The sequence below is a fragment of the Oncorhynchus keta genome, chromosome 28 (assembly GCF_023373465.1).
Source record: "Oncorhynchus keta strain PuntledgeMale-10-30-2019 chromosome 28, Oket_V2, whole genome shotgun sequence".
NCBI lineage: Eukaryota > Metazoa > Chordata > Actinopteri > Salmoniformes > Salmonidae > Oncorhynchus > Oncorhynchus keta.
The window spans coordinates 75,223,886-75,238,965 of NC_068448.1; the positions used below are offsets into that span (position 1 = coordinate 75,223,886).

Genomic DNA, 15,080 nt, shown 5'->3' on the forward strand with positions numbered 1-15,080 from the left:
CTTTCCAAGATAGAGGTTATGTCATCCTATCATCAGTAATAATGTCTCAGATGACAACTGATCTGATCTCATATTCTTTAAGTACCAACGCATATTTTTTAACTGGTTGGATTACTGAAATATGGTTCTGGCCCCCTCCCTTTTATGTTACCAGACTCTCTATGTTAACAAAGGGCTTTCCAAGGGCTTTCCAAGGGCTTTCCAAGGGCTTTCCAAGAGTCACTCTGTAGATTAGAGAGAGAGGAAAGGTATTTATCGGGGTCATAAACCTCACCAAATGGCCAATGTCATGACAGCTGATTAAAATAATCAAAGCTTGTTGCTGAGTTGGTTATCTTAGTCAGCTGTGTAGTGCTAGGGCCAAAACACAAAACGTGCACCCAGGAGGGGGGGGAGGACCCAGGACCGAGTTTGGGAAATGCTGAGTTAGGCTACACACTCAGGGTTACTACTTATCTCTTTCTCTCGCTCACCTTCTCTCTCGCTCACCCTCTCTTCCCCTCTCTCTCACCCTCTCCCTCTCTCTCTCTCTCTCTCTCCTCTCTCTCTCTCTCTTCCACTCTCTCTCACCCTGTCTCTCTTCCACTCTCTCCCTCTCTCTCTTGCCCTCTCCCTCTTCCACTCTCTCTCACCCTCTCCCTCTCTCGCTCTCTCTCGCCCTCTCTCTCTCTCGCTCTCTCTCGCCCTCTCTCTCTTCCACTCTCTCTCGCCCTCTCTCTCTTCCACTCTCTCTCGCCCTCTCTCTCTTCCACTCTCTCTCTCCCTCTCTCTCTTCCACTCTCTCCCTCTCTCTCTTGCCCTCTCCCTCTTCCACACTCTCTCCCTCTCTCTCTTGCCCTCTCCCTCTTCCACTCTCTCTCCCTCTCTCTCTTCCACTCTCTTCCACTCTCTCTGGCCCTCTCTCTCTTCCACTCTCTCCCTCTTGCCCTCTCCCTCTTCCACTCTCTCTCCCTCTCTTCCACTCTCTTGCTCTCTCTCTTCCACTCTGTCTTGCTCTCTCTCTTCCACTCTCTCTTCCACTCTCTCTCCCTCTCTCTCTTCCACTCTCTCTCCCACTCTCTCTTCCACTCTCTCTCCCTCTCTCTCTTCCACTCTCTCTCCCTCTCTCTCTTGCTCTCTCTCTTCCACTCTCTCTTCCAGTCTCTCTCCCTCTCTCTTCCAGTCTCTCTCCCTCTCTCTCTTCCAGTCTCTCTCCCCCTCTCTCTTCCACTCTCTCTCCCTCTCTCTCTTCCACTCTCTCTTGATCTCTCTCTTTCCACTCTCTCTTTCCAGCAGTTTAACTGCTATTGCTTAGATTTAATCCAGGTGCTCCGAATCAAAGCTGAACCCTCAAAGGAAGCCTCTTTCTCTAAAAGCTCTGTTTTGTGAATTTGATAAAAAGGAATACATACTGTTTTTCGTTGTCCAAGGTGACTAAGGTCATATTTAATGAATAGTAAAAGTTCAACAACCATGAAAACTCTGAGATCTGTGTTTTTTTTTTCAAATCTGTTCTGATCAAATCTGTGACCATTAGCCTAATTGTATGTTCGTGGTCGACTCTGTCGTCATCCTTACTTTTCCTTGAGGCTCTTCCTACTCCCAGCTTGTTTGTGTCCTCTGTTGTAGCTGGCGTTGGGGTAGACTCAGGAAGGGTGATTTGACTGCTAAACCTCTCTGTTCCAGGATGGCTTCCACGTTCACCATTAGGGAGAAAACAAACGGACACTAAATCAGTGATTTGGACAACTACTCCACAACCCACACAGACTGGGTATTAGGATGAGGTCCAAATCACTGATTTAGGGTCTGTTTGTCTTCTCCCTAATGGTGAAAGTTAGGATTTGGGGAGGGAAAACGGATCCTAGATCTGTATACCAGGGAAGCTTAATCTGGGAGCAGGGGATGTGCTGAGGCAGGGGATGTGCTGAGGCAGGGGATGTGCTGAGGCAGGGGATGTGCTGAGGCAGGGGATGTGCTGAGGCAGGGGATGATTTAGGGCCATTCCCAGTTTGCTTGTGGATCTGGTCCCAGCCTCTTCCTGCGTAGCTGGTTTAGCACTTCTGCTAGTCTGTCAGCACACACACACACACACACACACACACACACACACACACACACACACACACACACACACACACACACACACACACACACACACACACACACACACACACACACACACACACACACACACACACACACACACACACACACACCCCCCCTCTGGACATACTAACAGTGCATTTGGAAAGTATTCAGACCCCTTCCCTTTTTCCACATGTTGTTACGTTACAGCCTTATTCTAAAATTAATTAAATATTTTTTTTCCCTCATCAATCTACACACAATACCCCATAAACTGATTTTTAGAAATGTTAGCAAATGTATATACAGTGCCTTGTGAAAGTATTCGGCCCCCTTGAACTTTGCGACCTTTTGCCACATTTCAGGCTTCAAACATAAATATATAAAACTGTATTTTTTTTGTGAAGAATCAACAACAAGTGGGACACAATCATGAAGTGGAACGACATTTATTGGATATTTCCAACTTTTTTAACAAATCAAAAACTGAAAAATTGGGTGTGCAAAATTATTCAGCCCCTTTACTTTCAGTGCAGCAAACTCTCTCCAGAAGTTCAGTGAGGATCTCTGAATGATCCAATGTTGACCTAAATGACTAACGATGATAAATACAATCCACCTGTGTGTAATCAAGTCTCCGTATAAATGCACCTGCACTGTGATAGTCTTAGAGGTCCGTTAAAAGCGCAGAGAGCATCATGAAGAACAAGGAACACACCAGGCAGGTCCGAGATACTGTTGTGAAGAAGTTTAAAGCCGGATTTGGATACAAAAATATTTCCCAAGCTTTAAACATCCCAAGGAGCACTGTGCAAGCGATAATATTGAAATGGAAGGAGTATCACACCACTGCAAATCTACCAAGACCTGGCCGTCCCTCTAAACTTTCAGCTCATACAAGGAGAAGACTGATCAGAGATGCAGCAAAGAGGCCCATGATCACTCTGGATGAACTGCAGAGATCTACAGCTGAGGTGGGAGACTCTGTCCATAGGACAACAATCAGTCGTATATTGCACAAATCTGGCCTTTATGGAAGAGTGGCAAGAAGAAAGCCATTTCTTAAAGATATCCATAAAAAGTGTTGTTTAAAGTTTGCCACAAGCCACCTGGGAGACAGTGTAGAGGTTGCAGGGTAGCCTAGTGGTTAGAGTGTAGAGGTGGCAGGGTAGCCTAGTGGTTAGAGTGTAGAGGTGGCAGGATAGCCTAGTGGTTAGAGTGTAGAGGTGGCAGGGTAGCCTAGTGGTTAGAGTGTAGAGGCGGCAGGGTAGCCTAGTGGTTAGAGTGTAGAGGTGGCAGGTAGGCTAGTGGTTAGAGTGTAGAGGCGGCAGGGTAGCCTAGTGGTTAGAGTGTAGAGGTGGCAGGGTAGCCTAGTGGTTAGAGTGTAGAGGCGGCAGGGTAGCCTAGTGGTTAGAGTGTAGAGGTGGCAGGTAGCCTAGTGGTTAGAGTGTAGAGGCGGCAGGGTAGCCTAGTGGTTAGAGTGTAGAGGTGGCAGGTAGCCTAGTGGTTAGAGTGTAGAGGCGGCAGGGTAGCCTAGTGGTTAGAGTGTAGAGGTGGCAGGGTAGCCTAGTGGTTAGAGTGTAGAGGTGGCAGGTAGCCTAGTGGTTAGAGTGTAGAGGCGGCAGGGTAGCCTAGTGGTTAGAGTGTAGAGGTGGCAGGGTAGCCTAGTGGTTAGAGTGTAGAGGTGGCAGGGTAGCCTAGTGGTTAGAGTGTAGAGGCGGCAGGGTAGCCTAGTGGTTAGAGTGTAGAGGTGGCAGGGTAGCCTAGTGGTTAGAGTGTAGAGGCGGCAGGGTAGCCTAGTGGTTAGAGTGTAGAGGTGGCAGGGTAGCCTAGTGGTTAGAGTGTAGAGGCGGCAGGGTAGCCTAGTGGTTAGAGTGTAGAGGTGGCAGGGTAGCCTAGTGGTTAGAGTGTAGAGGTGGCAGGTAGCCTAGTGGTTAGAGTGTAGAGATGGCAGGTAGCCTAGTGGTTAGAGTGTAGAGGTGGCAGGTAGTCTAGTGGTTAGAGTGTAGAGGTGGCAGGTAGCCTAGTGGTTAGAGTGTAGAGGTGGCAGGGTAGCCTAGTGGTTAGAGTGTAGAGGTGGCAGGGTAGCCTAGTGGTTAGAGTGTAGAGGTGGCAGGGTAGCCTAGTGGTTAGAGTGTAGAGGTGGCAGGGTAGCCTAGTGGTTAGAGTGTAGAGGTGGCAGGGTAGCCTAGTGGTTAGAGTGTAGAGGTGGCAGGTAGCCTAGTGGTTAGAGTGTAGAGGTGGCAGGTAGCCTAGTGGTTAGAGTGTAGAGGTGGCAGGTAGCCTAGTGGTTAGAGTGTAGAGGTGGCAGGGTAGCCTAGTGGTTAGAGTGTAGAGGTGGCAGGTAGCCTAGTGGTTAGAGTGTAGAGGCGGCAGGGTAGCCTAGTGGTTAGAGTGTAGAGGTGGCAGGGTAGCCTAGTGGTTAGAGTGTAGAGGTGGCAGGGTAGCCTAGTGGTTAGAGTGTAGAGGTGGCAGGGTAGCCTAGTGGTTAGAGTGTAGAGGTGGCAGGGTAGCCTAGTGGTTAGAGTGTAGAGGTGGCAGGGTAGCCTAGTGATTAGAGTGTAGAGGTGGCAGGGTAGCCTAGTGGTTAGAGTGTAGAGGTGGCAGGGTAGCCTAGTGGTTAGAGTGTAGAGGCGGCAGGTAGCCTAGTGGTTAGAGTGTAGAGGTGGCAGGGTAGCCTAGTGGTTAGAGTGTAGAGGTGGCAGGGTAGCCTAGTGGTTAGAGTTTAGAGGTGGCAGGGTAGCCTAGTGGTTAGAGTGTAGAGGTGGCAGGTAGCCTAGTTGTTAGAGTGTAGAGGTGGCAGGTAGCCTAGTGGTTAGAGTGTAGAGGTGGCAGGTAGCCTAGTGGTTAGAGTGTAGAGGTGGCAGGGTAGCCTAGTGGTTAGAGTGTAGAGGTGGCAGGGTAGCCTAGTGGTTAGAGTGTAGAGGTGGCAGGTAGCCTAGTGGTTAGAGTGTAGAGGTGGCAGGTAGCCTAGTGGTTAGAGTGTAGAGGTGGCAGGGTAGCCTAGTGGTTAGAGTGTAGAGGTGGCAGGGTAGCCTAGTGGTTAGAGTGTAGAGGTGGCAGGGTAGCCTAGTGGTTAGAGTGTAGAGGTGGCAGGGTAGCCTAGTGGTTAGAGTGTAGAGGTGGCAGGGTAGCCTAGTGGTTAGAGTGTAGAGGTGGCAGGGTAGCCTAGTGGTTAGAGTGTAGAGGTGGCAGGGTAGCCTAGTGGTTAGAGTGTAGAGGTGGCAGGGTAGCCTAGTGGTTAGAGTGTAGAGGTGGCAGGGTAGCCTAGTGGTTAGAGTGTAGAGGTGGCAGGGTAGCCTAGTGATTAGAGTGTAGAGGTGGCAGGGTAGCCTAGTGGTTAGAGTGTAGAGGTGGCAGGGTAGCCTAGTGGTTAGAGTGTAGAGGTGGCAGGGTAGCCTAGTGGTTAGAGTGTAGAGGTGGCAGGGTAGCCTAGTGGTTAGAGTGTAGAGGTGGCAGGGTAGCCTAGTGGTTAGAGTGTAGAGGTGGCAGGGTAGCCTAGTGGTTAGAGTGTAGAGGTGGCAGGGTAGCCTAGTGGTTAGAGTGTATAGAAGGCAGGGTAGCCTAGTGGTTAGTGTGTAGAGGTGGCAGGTAGCCTAGTGGTTAGAGTGTAGAGGTGGCAGGGTAGCCTAGTGGTTAGAGTGTAGAGGTGGCAGGGTAGCCTAGTGGTTAGAGTGTAGAGGTGGCAGGGTAGCCTAGTGGTTAGAGTGTAGAGGTGGCAGGGTAGCCTAGTGGTTAGAGTGTAGAGGTGGCAGGGTAGCCTAGTGGTTAGAGTGTAGAGGTGGCAGGGTAGCCTAGTGGTTAGAGTGTAGAGGTGGCAGGGTAGCCTAGTGGTTAGAGTGTAGAGGTGGCAGGTAGCCCAGTGGTTAGAGTGTAGAGGTGGCAGGGTAGCCTAGTGGTTAGAGTGTAGAGAAGGCAGGGTAGCCTAGTGGTTAGAGTGTAGAGGTGGCAGGTAGCCTAGTGGTTAGAGTGTAGAGGTGGCAGGTAGCCTAGTGGTTAGAGTGTAGAGGTGGCAGGTAGCCTTCGAGAGTAGAGTAAAATGTTAAATAAAGGTAAAAATAATAAGTTCTGTAACAATCCGCAAAAAGACATTTGAAACATCTGAAGCCCAGTGAGGACTGAAAGTATCTTCAGAATATGGCCACAAGTAATCATGGCAACAAATTAACCAAACATTATAAATTCTAGGGTCGCTTAGATACGAAATGCAAGTCCTTAGCCACAATGCTTTATAAATGATAATAACAATTCATGCTATCATTCCATAATGAAGCTTTTCTAGGAAAAACATGTAAAAACCTTAGCAACCAATCCGTCACCACACAAGGTTCCCTCTCGGGAAAATAAAACGCATTTGAATTTAATAAAGTTACAATATGTCAGTGTTTTGGGTGACCCGACCAACTTCACATAGAATGGCTGTTATAGATATGTCATTCTCATTGAAAGCAAGTTCAATGATCTGTTCTATTATCTCTATTTCTATGCTTCTCGTTCTTAAGTTACATTTTTGCATCTTTTACTTTCGGTTTTGTACACCAGATTCAAAAAGCTGAAAATACAATACTTTTGGTTATGTAAAATATATTTCACAGTGGTTTAGATGGTACACTGATTCTTCACACTATACTTGTGCGTTTTGTCACATAAACTGAAAATTGGCAAACTATTAGAATTTTAGCAACCAGGAAATGGCAGAGCGATTTCTGCATAGTGCACATTTAATTGAATTCCATTGGATGACCTAGTTAAGCTTTCTTGACTCATGCTCAGCTGCAAATCACCACAGGGCGGCAACAAAGCCCATCTTGCAGAACTTGGCAAACCTGGCTATAGCTCTATGTTCAAAGGATGCATCCTTTTAAATCTGACCCCCATCCCCCCCTCCCCTCTCTTCCTCTCTCTCTGCTACCTCCCCCTACCTCCGCATACCCTCTCAGCCAGAGGAACCATGGGGCACCCCTGTGCGCGCCCCTCCCACCGAGGCATCGCCCAGTGACGATGAGGATGCTGATGAGATCTCAGGTCAGGACGTGGAGCTGAAAGTAGAGAGAGGTGAGAGATGTGAGGGAGAGCGAGAGACATGGAGGTAGATTGTACATAACACTGCATGAATATATTATTAATATTATTATAATCCCTTGTGGTGTTGAAATGATGAGCCACCAGGGGGCGATAAAACCTGGTAAGACACAGAGCCATATACATGTGTATTGAGAATGTTGTATCTTTGGCCACAGGACCAAGTCGGACTGCGGATGCAGACTACAGACCAAGCAGTGTAAGTATGAGTTGTTGACAGATTTAAGAGAATGCAACTGAAGACCGATAATGTGTTACCTGCCCTATAGTAATGATGTGTATAAACCCTGGATTGATGATGCTACTACAGTATGCAATGACCATTGAGAGGCTTAGAAGCCACCGGCCTCCATATCGGTACTGCCCGGAAGAAGCAGTACTCCATGAATGATTGGAATTTTTACAGTATTTCAATAAAAGGTTTCAAGGACAAAATGACATGGGGACAGTAACATTAGTCCTCTCTAAAAAAAAAAGATGTATTTATTAAGGAATATGCTCTTTCATTATTGTTTTATGTTCAGGTCACAAAATATAATTTAAAAGTCTGCATTAAGGTGTCTGTAATAGAATATACTTGTCTAAAATGAATGTAGACATTAATAAATGCATTTCTATATTTTCCAACATCTGTTTTACACTGGAGGAGGAGTAACAAGATGGCTGTGCAGTTGCTTCCAAACAGAGGCCCCTGTCAGTCATCTAGGGTTAATACATATCATGGATAGTACCTGACCAGCCATCAAACAAATCATTGGTTGCCAATACCACACTTAATGTTCTCATGGTGTGACTCTCTCTCTCTCTCCAGGTGACTTCCAGTCAGAAAGGAGAGCAAGGAGATCCAGGGCCAGCCGGCCCCCCTGGCTCCCCTGGGCCCCCAGGCCCACACAGTCTCTTTAGCAAAGGCTTCTCTCAGGGATTGCCAGGACCCAGGGGCCCCCAGGGGCCCCCAGGACCAGCAGGAACACCCGGTAACGACGGCCAGCCAGTAAGAACCTGTTTGTTACCACAACATCCCCTCCCCTTCACCCCCTATTGTTCATGTTGATCAGCACTGTATTGTAATTGCAAATCACAGTTGTATCTGTTTCCGGCCGATTCATTCGTTCACTCTGACTCCTAGACATTTGTGTGGTTTGTCTCGGCAGGCGTATTTCTCACCAAAATAGTTCAGTTCACATTGGTGTTATCTCTCTTTAATTCTGCTATTGACTCCGTTTAATGGCCCATTTAGGTGGTTTCATGCCCACAGCCAGTGGCCACGATGATGGCTGTGTTGTGACCTCATTCAGTGGTTTAGAATAGCAGTTTTTTATGTACGTTTATTGGGGTCAGAAATCGTTTTTATACAATAACGGTTTGGACACCTACTTATTCAAGGGTTTTTCTTTATTTGTGCTATTTTCTACATTGTAGAATAATAGTGAAGACATTTTCTACTGTGTTATTGACTTGCTAATTGTTTACTCCATGTGTAACTCTGTGTTGTCTGTTCACACTGCTATGCTTTATCTTGGCCAGGTCGCAGTTGCAAATGAGAACTTGTTCTCAACTAGCCTATCTGGTTAAATAAAGGTGTTCTCAACTAGCCTACCTGGTTAAATAAAGGCGAAATAAAAAAATAAATAAAAAAAATAAAAAATATGAAATAACACAATATGGAATCATGTAGTAACCAAAAAAGTGTAAAACAAATGTAAAAAATGTTTAAAAAAGATAAACCACCTGGTATTGACAACTTAAATGGAAAGCTAATGAGGATGGTAACAGACTGTATTGCCTATTTGTCATCATTTTAATCCGTCTGGAGGAAAATGTTTTTCTTCTGACCAGGAGTGAAGCCAAAGTCATTCCGCTACCCAAGAATGGTGAAGCACCCTTTACTGGTTCTAACAGCCAACCAATCAGCTTGCTGCCGACACAGAGCAAAGTTTTGCAAAAAAAATAGTTTGACCAGATACAATTCTAATGCTCTGTAAACAAATGAACAACAGACTTTCAGCATGCTTATAGAGAAGGGCACTCAACATGTACTGCACTGACACAAATGACTGATGATTGTTTGAAAGAAATTGAAAATAAGTATAGATTGTGGGAGCTGTACACATATGGAATCATGTAGTAACCAAAGAAGTGTTAAACAAATCCAAATATATTTCAGATTTGAGATTCTTCAAAGTAGCCAACCTTGGCCTTGATGACAGCTTTGCACACTCTTGGCATTCTTTCAACAAGCTTCACTTGGAATGCTTTTCCAACATTCTTGAAGGAGTTCCACATATGCTGAGCACTTGTTAGCTGCTTTTCCTTCACTCTGCGGTCCAACTCATCCCAAACCATCGCAATTGGATTGAAGTTGAGTGATTGTGGAGACCAGGTGATTGTGGAGACCAGGTGATTGTGGAGGTCAGGTGATTGTGGAGGTCAGGTGATTGTGGAGGTCAGGTGATTGTGGAGACCAGGTGAATGTGGAGGTCAGGTGATTGTGGAGGTCAGGTGATTGTGGAGACCAGGTGATTGTGGAGACCAGGTGATTGTGGAGGTCAGGTGATTGTGGAGGTCAGGTGATTGTGGAAGCCAGGTGATTGTGGAGACCAGGTGATTGTGGAGGTCAGGTGATTGTGGAGACCAGGTGATTGTGGAGACCAGGTGACTGTGGAGACCAGGTGATTGTGGAGACCAGGTGATTGTGGAGACCAGGTGATTGTGGAGACCAGGTGATTGTGGAGGTCAGGTGATTGTGGAGACCAGGTGATTGTGGAGGTCAGGTGATTGTGGAGACCAGGTGATTGTGGAGACCAGGTGATTGTGGAGACCAGGTGATTGTGGAGACCAGGTGATTGTGGAGACCAGGTGATTGTGGAGGTCAGGTGATTGTGGAGGTCAGGTGATTGTGGAGGTCAGGTGATTGTGGAGACCAGGTGATTGTGGAGGTCAGGTGATTGTGGAGACCAGGTGATTGTGGAGACCAGGTCATCTGAAGCAGCACGTCTCCATCACTTTCCTTCTTGGTCAAACAGCCCTTACACATCCTGGAGGTGTGTTGGGTCATTGTCCTGTTGAAAAGCAAATGATAGTCCCACTAAGCGCAAACCAGGTGGCATGGCGTATCGCTGCAGAATGCTGTGGTAGCCATGCTAGTTAAGTGTGACTTGAATTCCCACACCATCACACCTCCTCCTCCATGCTTCACGGTGGGAACCACATGCAGAGATGATCCGTTCACCTACTCTATGTCTCACAAAGACACGGTAGTTGGAAACAACAATCTCAAATTTGGCCTCATCAGACCAAAGGACAGATTTCCACCATTCTAATGTACATTGCTCGTGTTTTTTTTGGCCCAGGCAAGTCTCTTCTTCTTATTGGTCTCCTTTAGTCGTGGTTTCTTTGCAGCAATTCCACCATGGTCATCTACAAGCCCCTGCTAGGTGAAGTCCCCCCTTATCTCAACAGCACCCACCTGTAGCACGCGCTCCAGCAGGTATATCTCTCTGGTCACCCCCAAAACCAATTATTCCTTTGGCCACCTCTCCTTCCAGTTCTCTGCTGCCAATGACTGGAACGAACTACAAAACTCTCTGAAACTGGAAACACTTACTTATCTCCCTCACTAGCTTTAAGCACCAACTGTCAGAGCAGCTCACAGATTACTGCACCTGTACATAGCCCATCTATAATTTAGCCCAAACAACTACCTCTTTCCCTACTGCATTTATTTATTTTGCTCCTTTGCACCCCATTATTTCTATCTCTACTTTGCACATTCTTCTACTGCAAATGAACCATTCCGGTGTTTTACTTGCTATATTGTATTTACTCCGCCACCATGGCCTTTTTTTGCCTTTACCTCCCTTAATCTCACCTCACTCACATTGTATATAGACTTATGTTTCTACTGTATTATTGACTGTATGTTTGTTTTACTCCATGTGTAACTCTGTGTTGTTGTATGTGTTGAACTGCTTTGCTTTATCTTGGCCAGGTCGCTGTTGTAAATTGTTTTTGCTTGTTTGAGCTGTTCTTGCCATAATACGGATTTGGTATTTTTAGTGGTTAGAGTGTAGAGGTGGCAGGTAGCCTAGTGGTTAGAGTGTAGAGGTGGCAGGGTATTTTACCAAATAGGTCTATCTTCTGTATACCACCCTTACCTTTTCACAACACAACCGATTGGCTCAAACAAATTAAGGAAATTTACTTTTAACAAGGCACACCTGTTATTTGAAATGCATTCCAGGTGACTACCTCATGAAGCTGGTTGAGAGTATGAAAAGCTGTCATCAAGGCAAAGGATGGCTACTTTAAAGAATCTCAAATCTAAAACACTTTTTTGGTTACTATATGATTCCATATGTGTTATTTCATAATTTTGATGTCTTCACTATTATTCTATAATGTAGAGAATAGTAAAAATAAAGAAAAACCCTTGAATGAGTAGGTGTGTTTAAACTTTTGACACGGTACTGTACAGTGTTTAATTGCGATATTGTAATTACTTCGCCACCATGGCCTATTTATTGCCTTACCTCCTTTATCTTACCTCATTTGCACTCACTGTATTATTGACTGTATGTTTGTTTACTCCATGTGTAACTCTGTGTTGTTATATGTGTCAAACTTCTTTGCTTTATCTTGGCCAGGTCACAGTTGTGAGAATTTGTTCTCAACTGGCCTACCTGGTTAAATAAAGGTGAAATAAATAAAAAATGTATATGTTTTGTGTTCTCTAGGGCAGTGGAGGGATAGACGGAAACCCTGTGAGTATTCTTCATGCATGTCATTGTGGCTTATCTTTCATTCCTTAGGACTTCAAACGTTCATCATTACTAGACTTAAACATCTGAGCTGAGATCACTATAGGCAAACTGCATTGTGGGACTTATAGTTTTATTCAATTGCTAACAAGCATCGGTCAATTTTGAAGCCACTTTTTCAAAAGTATTTACAGTCTGCATTACCAACATGCATCTTTGCCAAACAGTTAATCTCACCTCCAAAACTCACTCGAACAACCAAAACACTTCACACATATCTCAAAATAAGCTTGTTCGACCATAACACTGGCAACAGTTCTCACTCAGAAAGAATACATTGTCACTCACAACGCTCTGACCTAAAAAACACTAACAGGGAGCATTACATACAGTGGGGAGAACAAGTTTTTGATACACTGCAGATTTTGCAGGTTTTCCTACTTACAAAGCATGTAGAGGTCTGTAAGTTTTATCATAGGTACACTTCAACTGTGAGAGACAGAATCTAAAACAAGAATCCAGAAAATCACATTGTATGATTTTTAAGTAATTAATTTGCATCTTATTGCATGACATAAGTATTTGATTACCTACCAACCAGTAAGAATTTTGGCTCTCACAGACCTGTTAGTTTTTCTTTAAGAAGCCCTCCTGTTCTCCACTCATTACCTGTATTAACTGCACCTGCACACACTCAATCAAACAGACTCCTACCTCTCCACAATGACCAAGACCAGAGAGCTGTGTAATGACATCAGGGATAAAATCGGAGACCTGCACAAGGCTGGGATGGGCTACAGGACAATAGGCAAGCAGCTTGGTGAGAAAGCAACAACTGTTGGCTCAATTATTTGAAAATGGAAGAAGTTCAAGATGACAGTCAATCACCCTCGGTCTGGGGCTCCATGCAAGATCTCACCTCGTGGGGCATCAATGATCATGAGGAAGGTGAGGGATCAGCCCAGAACTACACGGCAAGACCTGGTCAATGACCTGAAGAGAGCTGGGGCCACAAAGAAAACCATTAGTAACACACTACGCCGTCATGGATTAAAATCCTGCAGCGCACGCAAGGTCCCCCTGCTCAAGCCAGCGCATGTCCAGGCCCGTCTGAAGTTTGCCAATGACCATCTGGATGATCCAGAGGAGGAATGGGAGAAGGTCATGTGGTCTGATGAGACAAAAATAGAGCTTTTTGGTCTAAACTCCACTCGCCGTGTTTGGAGGAAGAGGAAGGATGAGTACAACCCCAAGAACACCATCCCAACCGTGAAGGAAGCATGGAAGTGGAAACATCATTCTTTGGGGATGCTTTTCTGTAAAGGGGACAGGACGACTGCACCGTATTGAGGGGAGGATGGATGGGGCCATGTATCGCGAGATCTTGGCCAACAACCTCCTTCCCTCAGTAAGAGCATTGAAGATGGGTCGTGGCTGGGTCTTCCAGCATGACAACGACCCGAAAACACACAGCCAGGGCAACTAAGGAGTGGCTCCGTAAGAAACATCTCAAGGTCCTGGAGTGCCCTAGCCAGTCTCCAGACCTGAACCCAATAGAAAATCTTTTGAGGGAGTTGAAAGTCCGTATTGCCCATCGACAGCCCCGAAACCTGAAGGATCTGGAGAAGGTCTGTATGGAGGAGAGGGCCAAAATCCCTGCTGCAGTGTGTGCAAACCTGGTCAAGAACTAAAGGAAACGTATGATCTCTGTAATTGCAAACAAAGGTTTCTGTACCAAATATTAAGTTCTGCTTTTCTGATTTATCAAATACTTATGTCATGCAATAAAATGCAAATTAATTACTTAAAAATCATACCATGTGATTTTCTGGATTTTTGTTTTAGATTCCGTCTCTCACAGTTGAAGTGTACCTATGATAACAATTACAGACCTCTACATGCTTTGTAAGTAGGAAAACCTGCAAAATCGGCAGTGTATCAAATACTTGTTCTCCCCACTGTACATTATTAACTTTTCTCTTTGAAGTTTGAATGATTTGTTCACATAAATCAGTATTTCATTATAGAATAAGAATAACACATTTTCACTTTATTGACTGTACTAAAGTATATGTATCAAGAATTAATCAGAACTGCAGCAATTTGCTTCAATAGCCTTAATTTTACTTGTGAAAAATGTCAAGTTGAAACAAATTCCTGAAATTCCAATAATAATAATAATTTAAAACATCAACCATTATAATCACGCATACTGTACAGTACTGTGAGGGTTCTAGTTCTCATCAACATGTGTAGTATAATCACTCATACTGTACAGTACTGTGAGGGTTCTAGTTCTCATCAACATGTCTAGTATAATCACTCATACTGTATAGTACTGTGAGGGTTCTGGTTCTCATCAACATGTATAATATAATCACTCATACTGTACAGTACTGTGAGGGTTCTAGTTCTCATCAACATGTATAGTATAATCACTCATACTGTACAGTACTGTGAGGGTTCTAGTTCTCATCAACATGTATAGTATAATCACTCATACTGTACAGTACTGTGAGGGTTCTGGTTCTCCTCAACATGTGTAGTATAATCACTCATACTGTACAGTACTGTGAGGGTTCTAGTTCTCATCAACATGTATAATATAATCACTCATACTGTACAGTACTGTGAGGGTTCTAGTTCTCATCAACATGTATAGTATAATCACTCATACTGTACAGTACTGTGAGGGTTCTAGTTCTCATCAACATGTATAATATAATCACCATTAGTGTACAGTACTGTGAGGGTTCTAGTTCTCATCAACATGTATAGTATAATCACATACTGTACAGTACTGTGAGGGTTCTAGTTCTCTCTCTCTCCTGCATTTGGCCAAGTTTGGCCAAGTTCTCATCAACATCACATCTCATGTCTTTGGCAATGCATCTTGGAAAGTATATTCTGGAATGTCTAATCCAACCCTGCCAGTCTTCAGGAGAAGTGTCTCCACACCCTGGCAGTCTTCAGGAGAAGTGTCTCCACACCCTGGCAGTCTTCAGGAGAAGTGTCTCCACACCCTGCCAGTCTTCAGGAGAAGTGTCTCCACACCCTGGCAGTCTTCAGGAGAAGTGTCTCCACACCCTGGCAGTCTTCAGGAGAAGTGTCTCCACACCCTGGCAGTCTTCAGGAGAAGTGTCTCCACACCCTGCCAGTCTTCAGGAGAAGTGT

The 15,080-nt window shown here is 45.1% G+C and overlaps 1 protein-coding gene across 2 annotated transcripts in view; it reads left to right on the plus strand.

Moving 5' to 3' along the window:
• Positions 1-15,080, plus strand: part of LOC118361210 (collagen alpha-1(XVIII) chain-like) — a 134,978-nt gene that overhangs the window by 72,184 nt on the left and 47,714 nt on the right. For both annotated transcript variants that reach the window (XM_052483946.1, XM_052483945.1), the window contains exons 6-9: positions 7,008-7,122; positions 7,308-7,348; positions 7,961-8,140; positions 11,883-11,909. In XM_052483946.1, the coding sequence (XP_052339906.1) occupies positions 7,008-7,122; positions 7,308-7,348; positions 7,961-8,140; positions 11,883-11,909 (363 nt within the window). The remainder of the gene's footprint in view (positions 1-7,007; positions 7,123-7,307; positions 7,349-7,960; positions 8,141-11,882; positions 11,910-15,080) is intronic.